At 38.3% G+C, this 15,115-nt stretch overlaps 1 protein-coding gene across 1 annotated transcript in view; it reads left to right on the plus strand.

The window, feature by feature from the left end:
- CRPPA (CDP-L-ribitol pyrophosphorylase A) overlaps window positions 1-15,115 on the plus strand; it is a 340,764-nt gene that overhangs the window by 26,409 nt on the left and 299,240 nt on the right. The window contains exon 3 of the mRNA XM_058446710.1: window positions 12,042-12,191. Within this exon, the coding sequence (XP_058302693.1) occupies window positions 12,042-12,191 (150 nt within the window). The remainder of the gene's footprint in view (window positions 1-12,041; window positions 12,192-15,115) is intronic.

A 15,115-nucleotide genomic window follows, 5' to 3' on the forward strand; every position in this document is an offset into this window, starting at 1 on the left:
CATAATTGTATCTGAAATATGGATGGTTTCTGCTCTTGAAGCTAGTTTTTGGTAATCAAGGTGGGAACCCAGGAATACACATTCTGAATTTTAAAAAAACTACTGAAGAACTTTGGATACCTCTGTGTAATTAGAACATTGCCAGTCACATTGAAACTATCTCCTCCCGAGTCTTATCTAATCCTCCCAATGAATAAACATTACCCAAACTTTGTTTTTCTAGTTGTCTTGCTTTTCTCTTTAGTTGTGTAACATCTTTTCCTAAAGAATGTTTTGGCTATGTTTATATGATTTTAAAACATGCTTTGCATATATTTTGACAGCATACTTACTTTGCACAGTATATTTGGGGAAATGTATTCATGTAAGTCTACGCAGCTATAGTTTGTTCATAATCACTACTGTATATACCATAATTCATTTTACAGATGATGGAAATTTGTTTTCTAATTTTTTTGCTGATGTAAACATTACAAATATGGACATTATTATATATCTTGTGCCCATGTGCAAGGATTTCTCTATAGTTCTGACATATGTAGGTTATGAGCTTTACTAGATGATGCCAAATTATCTTCCAAACTTGAATTATACTAATCAGTAATGTAAAACAAGTTCAAGTTGCCCTAGTCCTCACCGCTACTTGATATGGTTAGACTTTCCTCCAATCTATTTATTTGAAAATGCTGTCTCTTTGTGGTTTAAATTTAGCATTTTATTAATAGGTTGGGCATCTTTTCATATTTGTGGGCTTTAAATATTCTTATTGAAATGCCTGTGTAAGAATTTACCCTATTTTTATTTTTAAGCTTTTGACTTGTAGGAGTTATATATTCTGGATGCTAATACTTTGGCCAGTGCATGCTGTGTTTTTTAACTATTTTCTTCCATCTGGAATACTTAAAAAAACCACAATGTGTTGTGATAAATAAGCATTTTTTAACTTAATATACTTGAAATCACTAATGTCTTCATTTATGGTTTTTGGTTTTGCCTGGTTTAAAAATTTTTTTCTTACGCTGAAGTCATGAAGATATTCACTATTTTTAAAAAATGTGTTATAGTTTTGAATTTTACATGGACATCTCTTTCTGGAGTTTACAGATTGAGTAGGGGTTGATTTCATTTTTGTCTTTTGCTACAAAGGTAACTCTTTGCCTAGCACCGTTTATTGAATAATTATCCCCTTTTCCACTGACCTGCATTGCCACTTCTGTCATATATTGAGTTTCTTTGTGAGCATGGGTCTGTTGGGACTCTCTTCCATGCTGTTGGTCTGTTTTTGTACCCTGTCTTAGTCACTATTGAGACAGCTCTCTAATAACTTTTCAGACTGCTAGATCAAGTCTGTTTCCCTACTGTTCTTAAGTATACTTCTTAAACCACTTCTGTTGTTTAATTTTATTATATTAATATTGCTGTGTATATATGCATTCTAAGCTATTAGGTAATTTTTAATGTTTCCTAAGAAGTAGTTTGTTCAATCACTTATCCATCCAGCAAGTATTTGAGAACCATTTCAGGAGGTTAGAGGGTCCCACCCTGCTCTGGAACTCAGGGCTCTCCACCCCCAGTATTTTGCATTACTGTATCTTACAGTTGTTGGCTTGCTAATCTGTCATGTTCATGAGACTTTAAGATCCTTGACAAGAGCAATTCTATCTTATTTGTTGAAATCCTTAAAACAGGATTCTTTCTTTATACATAGTACAAAAAAAGTGGTCAAGAAATGTTTAAAGAAGTACAAGAATACTTTTTAGAGAAAAGATAGAGTAATTAAGAGATTCTTACTTGGAGTATCCGGGTGGAAAGAGAATATTGTGAGCCTGTCTGCTTTTCACTGTTTGTTGGGTAGGGGAGGAGGCTGGGTGTATGAGAGGGTGTTCAAGTTTTTATTTAAACTACGTAATTCTTTAAAAGTCATAAAAATGAGTGAATATAGTATTGAGAAACTATTAGGAAGTTTTCATAATAGGAACTGAGGTTAAAATGTCAAAAGCAATTTATTAATGGCTTATGTTCATCAAGTAACTGAGATGAGAGAAACGAGTTCACAGTGTATTTGTAGCACTTTAGCATTTAATAACTGGTCTCTGGAAGGAATGCATCTACCCTCTCCCTCCCACCGAAACGGAACTCTTTCAGAGCAAGGATTGCATTTTGTGTATTCCTCATTATGTGAAGCATAGTGCTTAGAATATGGTTGTCTAACTCTTTCAGATAATATAAATCTATCATATGAACTAGATAGCTGTGTGAAAGTAGGACAAAAATATGAAGAATCTAAGACTACTGTTTGCCCATGTGCTCTACTGAGATGGATGTTTTCTGCATGGGTGATGATATAATATTCTGTAATTTTGTAAGGCTGACATTTCTATTTTGGTTTGGGAAACCGCCACCACATAACTATTACTCTGTAGGGGTATGATGGCTATTGAGAGAACTTAGTGTGAATTGTTGGATTGGAAGCTTTGATATGTGGGGGCTTTCCTCATAAAATATTATAGTACTAAAGCTGGAGGCGCCCGAAATAAAATACCTGGTTAAAATTTTTCATTTCATAGAAAAGAATATTAATTAAGCAGAGATGAACTTGTTCCAGATAACACAGCTATTAAGTGGCATGAATGAGACTTGCATTATTGTTCATAGACTACAAATACAGGGTGCTTCTATCAAAGCAAGGTAGGTGTCTTACTGAAGGAATGGGATTTGGTTTGACCTCATCTTGAAATTTCTTCAGATGCGTAAAATATCGTGAATACATATGTGTATTACCAAGTAACACTTTGACTTCTTTGTGTGGCCTAACCAGTGTCTCTAAGACCTACAACACTGATTCACAGATGTAACCCTTATTTACTGAGTGCATGCTATGTGTTAGGCACTTTCCTAGGTGCTGGAGAGATAGCAGTCACGGAGTGAACATTCTAGGGCACTGCTGTCCAATAAAACATTCTGCAGTGATGGAAATAGGCTAACTCCACTGTCTAGTACCTAAGCTACTAGTCACATGTGGCTATTGAGTACTTAAAATGCTCCTAGTGGAAATGAGGAACTGAATTTTTTAGCATTATTTAAGTTGAATTAAATGGAAGGAACTTGACTAGTTCTTTGAGATGGAAAGCTCTTGGAAGATTTTGAACACAAGAGAGACATGATCTAACTCATGAACAGGTTTCTTCTATTGCTTTGTGAGGAATAGGCTGTGGAAGGACAAGAGTGAGAGATACCAGTTGGGAGGCTACCGCAGTAATCTCAGAGGGAGGATGGGTGGCTTGGACTTGGATAGCGGAGACAGTGAGAAGTGGGCAGATTTGGAATACTTTGAAGCTGACAGGGACTGGATTACTGATGGACTGAATTATGAGAGTGGGGGAGAAATCAAGGACAGCGTTCAAGATTTTGGGCAAGAATAACTGGCAGAATAGAGTTCATGTTTGCATAGATGGCCGTCTATAGGAGCAGGTTTGGAGGCTGTGGAGTGGGTAAAACCAAAACTTTGAGTTCAATTTGTTGCAGTAGAGGTATGCATTTTGAACTAAGTGGAAATGTTAAACAGGCATTTGGAAGTGCAAATCCAGAATTCAAGAGAATTCTGGGCTGGATATGTAGGTTTGGAAGTTCTCATGTAGATAGTGTTTAAAGTCATGGGACTTCATGTGGTCATTAATAGAATGACTGTAGATAGTGTTAAATAAAATGTATAGGAGGCCATTGACTTGGACTAGGCTCCTGAACTAAGCCTAACAGACCAACCAAAACAGAGTTTAACTTCAATAGCTGAGCATTAGTTAATTGCAGGAGGACCTGTAATCAATTAAGCTGTAACTTATTAAGTCATCTCTACACAGCACTTCCATTTCCTGTAAATGCTGTCAGATTATGTTACTGGAGTTCTCCAAAACTGCTCTGGTTTGGAGGGCCGTGCAATTCACAAGTCATTTTTGTTTTGCTGGTTTTGTTTGCTCAAGCTTGATTAAAATGCAAACTTGTCTAAGTTTTTTCCCATTTAACAATAGAGAAGTATGAGGATGCAGCTCTGGAATACTTTACCATTTACAGTCTGAGAAAGTAAGGACCTAGGAGTTAGTTTGGGAAGATGAGAGGGTGTGGTTGAGAATGATTTCTGAAAACTAAGTGAACAAACAGTCAAGAAGACTAAGAACTAGTCATTGGATTTGGCAGCGTGGGGGTCATTGGTGACCTTGGTTAAATGTATTTTTGTGGTGGTGTGGTGATAATGGCCCGATTGAAATAGATTCCAGAAAGCATAGGAAGACAGAAATTGGAGATGTGCTCTTATACAGATAATTCACAGTTGGGCTTTATACTTGTGTGAAGAAACTTGTTATTAGCTGGGAGAAGATATATATCATAATAATTGATTTAATGATGGCAGAAGTCATGGCATACTTGTATATTAATAAGCATAATTAAATGGAAGACTGGAAATTGAGGAGGCAGGACAGAAAGAAGAAGACTAAATGTAGAGAAGTATCTGAGAGGGAATGGGTAAAAGTAGCTAAGTAGAGACACTGGCCATTAGAAGCCAGGACATTTTTTTGGAGTTTTTGTAGTAACTTCTGAACTTCATTAAATTTACTCTTAAGTGGCCTTCTCAATGCTTTTGTGAGTGAATTTTTTAAATTTCATTTTTGGGTTGTTGTATTTCTATATACAACAATAAACTGATTTTTTTTTTTGTATACTAGGCTTGTTCTCTGTATCCTTGCTAACAACTCGCTTCTTCTAATAGTTAGAAGACACTTCATTAGTGTCTTCTATATACAGGATCATGCTATCCGCAAATAGAGATAGCTTTACTTCTTTTGGATAGCTTATTACATTTTCTTGCCTAATTATCCTAGTACTCCCATTACAGTGTTTACTGGAAATGGCCAACAGTGGATTTCCTTGCTTACTCTTGATCATAAAGGGAAAACACTCAGTATTTTACCAGTAAGCATGATCTTAACTGTGGATTTTTCAGACACTCTTTTTCAGGTTGAGCAAAATCTCTTCTGTTTCTAATTTTTGTGCTTTTCTCACAAAGGGGTGTTGGATTTTGTCAGATGAGTTCTATGTACCTATTGACATGTTCATGTGTTTGTCCTTTATTCTATTAACATAGTGTATTACATTGACTATTTTCTTTTGATATGTTGAACCGATCTGGTATTCCTGGGATAAATCCCACTTGGTCGTGATGTATAATGCTTTCTTATATGTTGCTGAATTGGGTTTGTAAGTATCTTGTTGAGAATTTTTGCATCTGTTTTTGCGTTGTTTACAAACTAATATCCCTAATTGGCTTTCTTTTCTTGTGCTGTCTTTGTTTTTGGTATTAGGATAACACTGATCTTACAGAATGAGTTGGGAAGCATTCTTTATTTTTTTGGAAAAGTTTGAGGAATTAGTATTAACTGTTCTTTAAATTTTTGACATAGTTAACCAGTGGAGTCTTCTGGATCTTGGCTTTTCTTTGTGAAAAGTTTCTAAATGACTAAATCAATTTCCTTTTTATAGGTCTATTCAGACTTTCTGTTATCAAGTTAATTTTGGTTAATTGTCTTTCTAGGAATTTGTTAATTTTATCACTTTTCTAATTTGCTGGAATATAGTTTGTAGTTTTATATTCCTTTTTATTTCTCTGAGGTTGATAGAAATGTCACTACTTTCCGATTTTACTAATTTGCCTTTTTTTTTGGTCAAAGGTTGTGAACTGTTTTTGTTGGTTTGAGACGGAGTCTTGCTCTGTCGCCCGTGCTGGAGTGCAGTGGCGCCATCTCAGCACACTGCATCCACTGCCTCTTGGGTTCAAATGATTCCCTTGCCTCACCCTCCCGAGTAACTGGGATTACAGCCATGCGCCACCATGCCTGGCTAATTTTTGTATTTTTAGTAGAGACAGGATTTCACCATGTTGGCCAGGCTGGTCTCACACTCTGGTCTCAAACTCCTGACCTCAAATGATCCACCTGTCTTGGCCTCCCAACGTGCTGGGATTACAGGCATGAGCCACCATGCCCAGCCTCAACTGTTATTTTATGAGAGAACCATATTTGGCTTTTTTTCTTTTCCTATTTTGTAATTTATTTCTTTTGTTTACTCTTTGTCTGTTTTAATTTTATACTTGGTGTGATTTTGATCCTCTTAAAACTTGTTTTATGGTCCAGCATATGGTCTGTTCTAGAAAATGTTCCATGTGCACTTGAAATATGTATTCTGCTGTTGTTGGGTGGTATGTTCAGTAGATGTCTGTTAGTTTTATTTGGTTTATAGTATTTTTCGAGTCTTTAGTTTCCATGTTGATCTGCCTGGTTCTAGCCACTATCGAAAGTAGAATATTGATGTTTCCAACTATTGTTGGATTGTTTATTTCTTCAGCTTTGTTCATTTTTGCTTGTATTTTGGACATCTTTTAAATTCAACCTATTTGTGTCTGAATCATAGTTGTCTCTTGTAGACAGCATATGATAGATTTTAAAAAAATTCAGTTTGACAGTTGTTGCCTTTTGATCCATTCATTTTAATATATAATTAGATTTGTCTGCTAGTTTACTTTTTTCATGTCTCTTATTGCTTTCTTTTGTAGTAAGTGAATTTTTTTTTTTTTTTTTTTTTTTTTTTTTTGAGACGGAGTCTCGCTCTTTCACCCAGACTGGAGTGCAGTGGCGCGATCTCAGCTCACTGCAGGCTCCACCGCCCAGGGTTCCGCCATTCTCCTGCCTCAGCCTCCCGCGTAGCTGGGACTACAGGCGCCTGCCACCTCGCCCGGCTAATTTTTTGTATTTTTTGTAGAGACGGGGTTTCACCGTGTTAGCCAGGATGGTCTCGATCTCCTGACCTCGTGATCCGCCCGCCTCGGCCTCCCAAAGTGCTGGGATTACAGGCGTGAGCCACCACGCCCGGCCGTAAGTGAATATTTTTATTGTAATACTTTAATTCCTTTATATTTTCTAATTTTTTGAATTTCATTGTTAGTGTTTGCTCTAGGGTCTACAGTATACATGCAAACATTTATTTGCTTCAGAATTTACTACCTTAATTCCAGTGAGATATTTAAAAATTACATGGCTCTACTATTTTCCTCTTTTTTGTTCTGTTATTATGCGTATTATCTCTATGTAAAAAACCCAATAGTCCATTATATTTTTTGCCATTGAAAGTAATGGTAAAAACTGCAATTACTTTTGCACCAACCTAATAATTATTAGTTTATATTTTGGTATCTATAGAAGATGAAAAGTGAGCAAGTGTGTGTGTGTGTGTGTGTGTGTGTGTTTGTGTATATATATATATATATATATTTTTTTTTTTTAAATTTTAAATTAAAAAAATTTTTTTGAGACAGTCTCTATCGCCCAGGCTGGAGTGTAGTGGCACAATCTCAGCTCACTGTAACCTCTGCTTCCTGGGTTCAAGTGATTCTCCTGCCTCACCCTTCCAAGTAGCTGGGACTACAGGCATTCACTACCACCCCCTGCTAATTTTTGTATTTTTAGTAGAGTCAGGGTTTCCCCATGTTGGCTAGGCTGGTCTCAAACTCCTTACCTCAAGTGATTTGCCCGCCTCTCCCTCCCAGAGTGCTGGGATTACAGGTGTGAGCCACTGTACCCAGTTGCAAGTATGTATTTATAGAGTTTGTTGTATTAACTTCCTTGCCTGTCATTTTTAATTAATTGGTTACTGTGGGTGCAAGTTGCCATCTGGTGTCATTTCCTTAATCCAGTACACCTTTATCCCTATCCACCTCCTTTTTGCTATTTTCATCAAATATACACAGTTCAATATGTTATAGACTAATCAGTTAACTATGTGTCTATTGTTCAATATAATTTATACAGATAGGAGGCAGGGAAATACTGGGTAGAAGAAGGCAGTTCACTGGCAAAGGCCCCATCCCCAAGCCTGGAAACTCATAGTCCTAAATGGGAACAGACTTTCCTGTTTTCACACCCAAATGTTGCCTTTTGGCCTGCCACACCCTCCCTATCCTGTACCTACATAAACCCCAAACCCCAGGCTCCATGAGCAGGAGAGCAGACAGACAAAAGAGCAGCAGAATGGCAGAACAGTGTGGCAGAGAAGGAGAAGAGGAAGAGCATCTGAACGTTGAGAGGAGTTCAGCTGGGGATGGTCGGAGAGAAGATTGACCGCTGGACAGCCAAACTCTAGGAGAAGATCATCTTCCCACCCCATCCCCCTTTTAGCTCCCCATCCATCCTACTGAGAGCCACCTCTGCCACTCAGTAAAACCCCTACATTCACCATCCTTCAAGTTCATTTATGATATGACTCTTCCTGGACGCTGGACAGGGACCTGGATACCAAGAGGGCACTGAGCTGGTTAACACTTCATCTGTCTGTGGACGGCAGAGCTAAAGGAGCACTGTAACATGCATGCCTGCTGGGGCTTTAGGAGTCACAGGTACCCACCCCTAGACGCTACTGTGGGGCTGGAGCCCAAAAGCGCTCTCTCTGGCTACTGCACCTGTCCATCTGGGTGCTCCCCACCCCATAAGGAGTCTGAGAGTATGGCAGCCAAACAGATGAGCCGCACCCCTGTTGCAGGTCCTGTGAGGGGGGTCGGGGAACTCTCACCTTCCATAATTGATTTTAAAAACAGTATATAAAGAGAAACATACATTTATATTGTCTTTTATAATTACATTATCTTTACTGGTACACTTTGTTTTTTAATGTGAATTAGAATTGCTGTCTTCAAATATCCTTCAGGCTGAACATTTGTTGCTATTTTTTTCTAAGATGAATCTGTTAGCAAAGAATTCTGTTTCTGTGGAAGTGTTTTCATTTTGCTTTCATGTGTGAAATACTGGTTTTGCTGGATATGAGGTATTTTTCCTTTTAGTGACTATTACTCCACTGCCGTCTAACTTTTATTGTTTCTGATAAGTCACTTGTTAATATTGATGTTCTCTTGCTAATCATTTTTCTCGAGCTGCTTTCAAGATTTTTTTCCTTGACTTTGGCTTTCAGCACTTTTACTATGATGTGTCTAGATGTGGATTTTTTTTTCTGATTTTTCTACTTGGAGTTCATTGAGCTTCTTGAAGACTAATTTTTCCTTTATTTTGGGAAGTTACCAGTCATTTCCTTGAATTTTTTTTTCTGCTTCTTTCTCGTCTTTCCTTTTGGTACTCCCAATACAAAATTGTGTATTTAATGGTGTCCTTTATTCTGAGGCTCTGTTCATTTATCTTCATCCTTTTTTCTCTGTTGTTTGGATTGTATTACCTGTATTTATCTAAGTGTAAGTTCACTGATTCCTCTCCAGTTCAAGCCTGTCACTGAGCTCCTTTATAAATGTTCATTATAGTTATACTTTTCAATTCTAGAATTTCTATATTTTTAAACTGGTTAACGTTAGTGATATTGTCATACCTTGCCTTACTAATTTAAGTGTAATTTCTTCTAGTTCTTTGAATGTATTTATAATAGCTGATTCTGATTTGAGGTCTTTATCTGCTAAGTTTGATATATGGGCGGGGCCTTCTCATAGGCAGTTCCTCTTGCCTGCCCTTCCCCTCCCAGCCCATCCCTGGAGGATATCACTTTCCTATTTGGATGCATGAGTTGTTTGCTTATTTGTTTATCACTTTGCTGGCCTGCTTTAGTGATGTCTTTTACTTTCACAGGGAAAAGCTTCTGATGTTGCTTTTTCAGAGGGTGGACCTTGAGTATTATGTAGTCATCCTAGAATGATGGTGGTTTCAGCGGGGCTCTCTTTTGACTGTCTCCTTGCTTGACCTCTATTATATTGTCTGCCTTTGATATCTCACCTAGCTGTTAAGCTCCACTCATTGTGTGCTAATTGCTCACCTTTATTTTTGATAATGCCTTGGGTGTATATTCCTTGTAGTCTCAGTTAAATTCTAGCCCCTTTGCAGGGGTAGTTTTTGAGGCCAGTATTTGAGGTTTGTTCCTAATCCCAGGAGAGCTTTTGTTAGCTGTGTTTTCCCCTGGCTTTCACTGGTAAACTGACTGTCCAACAGTTTTTTTTCTAAGATGTATCTCATGTATCTCCAACATTCTTTTAATTGCTTACCATGATGATCTCTTTTGAGAGTACACTTAGGTTTGAATTTCCAAATAAAGTGAGTTCCCTTTGGGAGAGCTTCGTAGCGCTCTACTCTCATATCCTTTGTCTTCTACTTGTGAAAAATCACCACATCACTGCTTTGAAACTGTGGGTGGGCACAGTGCACGATTTTTTTTTTTTTTTTGGAGTAAAATCCCTACTCTGTGATCTACATGAGGGCAGTAGAAGACTCTGGTCTTTTATTTCCCCTGGTATGAAAACTGCCATATGTGTGAGCTGGAAGAAGAGTGATTGGGCCCCAGTATTCTGGGGCATGGGTGGGAACTATGTGAAAGAGGTGAATCTCAACCTCGTGTCTACCCTTGCATAGATTTTAGCCTCTCTGCCATAGTGCTGAGGGGCATAGGAAATGCTGGCAGTCTACCCTTCATACTGGGAACCTGGGATGAGGAGGCCCTATCTTTTTAGCCATACCTACTCTGAGTAGAGGGTCCATTACATTGAGCTGGCTGGAGGATAGAAGAAGAAACGGGTCATGGCTTGAGTACTAGAGTCTGTTCTTACTAAAATTTAGTAGATTTTCTCGAATAAATGTTTCTTCATTTGCTGAATGTCCTTAGGACAATTTTCAGAGGCTTTTAATGGTTCTTAAAATACTTTTCACTAGTTTCAATGAGGAGAGAGTCTGCAGAGCCCCTTGCATTGGCATTTTGGATGTCTCATGTTCTCTTAAGTATTTTTTAACTTCATGCCCTGGTATAGAATTCCAAAAATATACGTAGTTTCAGTGGAATCTTTTTTCTTAAAGCAGCATACATGTTTGTGTGTACATGCATTTCCTTCTTGTCTTATCTTCTAGCCCTACTGATAGGAATTGGGCTTGACCAGTTGACCTACCCTTCACCTACTTGGATACTACTTCCTTTTTGTCACTCCGTGTCCTCATTTTTGCTTTTATGCTTAGGATCCAAATTTCTACTTGAGGCACTGGAAGGGGTGACACAATTTATAAACTGTCTATTTGGCTCATACATTTGCTTTGATTTTCAGCCAATCCCTTGGTTTTTGCAAAACAATGTGTGGACTATCTATCTTGTTCAGATGTCGGTCTCATCAAGAAGACATTTGTTTTATTTGTGCACTAATTTCATATGCTGCAATCATCCCCATGTAGCAATTGTGTGGAAGAAAGGATGTTTTTGAGTAAATATAAGGTTTGGTTAACTGCCCACCATTGAACTTTATTTTAAAGCAGTTTCACTAAGGGAGTTGTTCTGGTAATGACCTTCAAAACTGTCTTACAATGGGACTCCATGAAAGATAAAGGGAAAAATTGTCAGACATGAAATGTCTCTTCTCAAGTTCAGATGCAACTATTATTGAGAGAACTTTCATCATAGCAATTGAAGTCAATGGGTATTGCCTGAGGAGGCATTGCATGGAGACTCTGTTTGAAAGGAACTGCTTTTCCTTGTGAATTAGAGCAAGACACAAATTACAGCAACCCACATTGTTTGGGTTGTTGAGTCTTATCTAGGGGATCTTGGAGAACTTGTTTATTTCCTTAAGTATCTAATATGTAACTCTCTTGAGGGTATGCTAATAAATATTAATTTGCAATCCATATCAATTATTTCATGATAGTCTTTCTCTGCCTCCTTCATCTTCAGGGAATACCCAATTGGATCTTAGCATCTTTTTTTTAGTGTTGACCTCAATGGCCTGTGATCAGAAGGATTTTGAACTTATAATGAAGGAAAATTTCACCTTAATGTATGAAACTGTAATACTACAAAATTGATTTTTTTACCTGAAATAACCATTTTTGAACCAATCACACTTATTCAGATGTTCTCTTAAGGTAGCTTGTTGAAGGTATGAATAAGATCTATCAAAAGTGAGATATTGAATTCAGAATTTCACTTTAAAATGGCTTGTGGTGAAATATATTCTTTGCCTCTTTGTTCTTTAGGCAGCAGGAGCCATTCGACCTCTTGTATCTACTGTCATCAGTCCATCTGCCGATGGTTGCTTAGACTACTCGCTAGAACGTGCCAGACACAGAGCAAGTGAAATGCCCCAAGCTTTTCTATTTGATGTGATTTATGAAGCATATCAGCAGGTAAGAATTCGGGCTTTTTGAATAAGCTGCTGTTATGTCGGGTTCCCCAAACAACCTCCACATTTGGAGAATTTCCAGAACTCATGGGACTGAGCGTATAGTTATACTCAAGGCTAAGACTTATTACAATGAAGTATTAAGGTTATATAGCTGCATCAGCAGAGAGAGATGCAGGCAGAATCTTGAGGAATCCATTTGCAGGCTTCTAGATGCTCTCTTCCCTCCCTCTCCTGAAGGATCATGCAAAGCACACCTTCTTTCCAGCAATGAAAATTCAGCAAATTGTGTGTGACATTTATGCCCAGGGAGGCCTGTTAGAGATACAATGCCCAGGGTGTTGGATTGGTCATCTGGATATCCTCTGCTTGGCACATACAGAAATTCCAGATTTCCAGAAGGAAAGTTGGGGTCCAGCATAAATCATATTGTTGATACCAACAGTCTAGGCAGGCACAGTGACTTGCCCTTGTCAGTTAATTCTCAGATGCTGGCTGAGGGCCTGTTTTATAAGCCAGTCTTTTTAAGAACAGCAGTCTCAGATGTACTATGGAAAGTTATCTGTACAGCTCTTTAGACATTTTGTTAATCAAAATTTTAGTTAAAAGTAAGTAACTTAAAAATCAAGTAATTTCCTTAATATTACTGGATTGCTTCTGGTTTTCATGTTTTGGAAATACTGCTGTACTTACATAATTTTGCTGTCATTTGTTTGCACATTGAGTAAATAGTTATTGAATATCAGATATTGAGCTTGTCAGAAACTTCCCAATGATGATAAGTTTGAGCAACTAATTTAGTGCTTTAGTCAACTTGCTATAGGAGGTGAGGAAGAATTAGGTAAGGGGATAGAAGAATGGCCGTAAGGATTAGAGGGTAGTATCCCAGAAACTTAGTGTAGAAAGTACTTTCTGATTGAGCTGAATCAGATGCAAGCTGATCCATGGTCATTGTAGAATGTGGCAAAATGAGAGGAGGTGTGCAGTTTTAGGTTATAGGTAACTCTTCCTCTTCAAATGGTACTGGAAGGTCACAGATGTCTAACTGCCATTCTGTTAAATGTTGCCTAGGATTTCTAAAAAGTGAGGACTGAGAACTGTACATAAACATTTGCAATGTGAGATTACCAGAGTTTGATGGGAGTGGTGGATATGAAAATCTTGTTGGAATTGATCTAAGAATAGAAGGGCTGATTTTTCAGGAACTTTTATACATATTGAGTAGAGAAATGGGAGGAGGTAGGTGAATAGTTACAGATTAAGATTGGATGATGGATGATAAAACAGCACATTATTATGCTGATGGGGGTAATTCCACAGTGAGACGACAGTGGTAAAGTGAGAGTGGATGGGACCTACTGCATTAGTGGTATTGAAGTTGACCTTGGCTGGGAATATGGATAGTTCATCCATAGGGACAGGAGGAAAGAGTAGGTGAAGAAAGATGCAGATAGACTGGTAGATGTGATGAGAGAACTTGGAATTTGTCCCTTTTGAGGAATGCACACGGAAAATACGTAATAGTGTTGACCATTTGGGAGCTGAGCAGTGCATTAGGGTTCTCCAGAGGAACAGAACTAATAGGATATATGTATATATGAAAGAAGATTTATTAGGGAGAATTGGCTCACACAGTTATAAGGTGAAGTCCCACGATAGGCCGTCTGCAAGCTGGGGAAGAAAGAAGCTGGTAGTGGTTCAATTCAAGTCCAAAAGCCTCAAAAGTAAAGTTGAGAGTGCAGCCTTCAAAGGCTGAAAAGCCTGTTGTCTGATGTCCAAGGGCAGAAGAAACAGGAGTAAGCATCCAGCACAGGAGAAAGATGATAGCCAGAAGACTCAGCAGGCCAGCTTATCCCACCTTCTTCTGCCTGCTTCTAGCTGTGCTGGCAACCAATTGAATTGCCCCACCCACGTTGAGGGTGGGTTTTCCTCTCCCAGTCCGCTGACTCAAATGTCACTCCCCTCTGGCAACACCCTCACAGACACATCCAGAGACAATAACGGCTATTTAGGCATCATCCTTTAATCTAATCAAGTTAATACCTAATATTAACCATCACAAGCAGATATCTGGCAATTGCAACCAAGGTGTCATATGAAGTTAGTCAGAAGAAACCCATTGCAAGCTGATCCGTGGTCACTGTAGAATGTGGCAATATAAAAGGTGGGCAGTTTTAGGTTATAGATAACTCTTCGTCTTCAAATGGTGCTGGAAGTTCACAGATGTCTAATTGCCATTCTGTATGCTGACTGGCTGGATTGCTTCTTCTCCCTGTTTCTTCTGGCTTATCTCATTTGCCCCCTTATGTATGCTCTAGCCATGCTTACTTTAGTTCTTCAAATACAAGATTCCCACTATCTGGAACTTTGCTTTCTACCTTGCTACTTACTATTTAGTTATCCTGTAATTATCATTTATTCAAGGAATTCTTTCTGTTTGGCCACACCAGGTTAGGCTGACCCATTCTGTGTTCTTTTAGTGCCTGTTTTTCTTCTCTCCCCAGCATCAGACTTATAATTGAATGATTACTTGAAGTCGTTTGTGAAATGTCAAACTCCTCCTCTAGGCTGTGAGCCCTGTGAAGGCAGGGATGGTATCTGTCTTGTTCTTAGCAATCTGATATTACTAACACTAAGAATATATTTGTTCAAACAAATGATCATAAAAGGCTATGCATATAAATATATTAAAAATGGTCCACATACTTGCTCTTCCTCTGCCTAGGCCACTCTTTCCAGATTTTAAACTGCTTATTTCTACTTTTTTTTTTTTTTTTTTTTTTTTGAGATGGAGTTTCGCTCTTGTTGCCCAGGCTAGGCTGCAATGGCACAGTCTTGGCTCACTGCAACCTCTGCCTCCCAGGTTCAAGCGATTCTCCTGCCTCAGCCTCCCAAATAGCTGGGATTACAGGTGCCCACCCCAATGCC

Source organism: Hylobates moloch, unplaced genomic scaffold (genome assembly GCF_009828535.3).
Source record: "Hylobates moloch isolate HMO894 unplaced genomic scaffold, HMol_V3 SCAFFOLD_1, whole genome shotgun sequence".
Lineage (NCBI taxonomy): Eukaryota > Metazoa > Chordata > Mammalia > Primates > Hylobatidae > Hylobates > Hylobates moloch.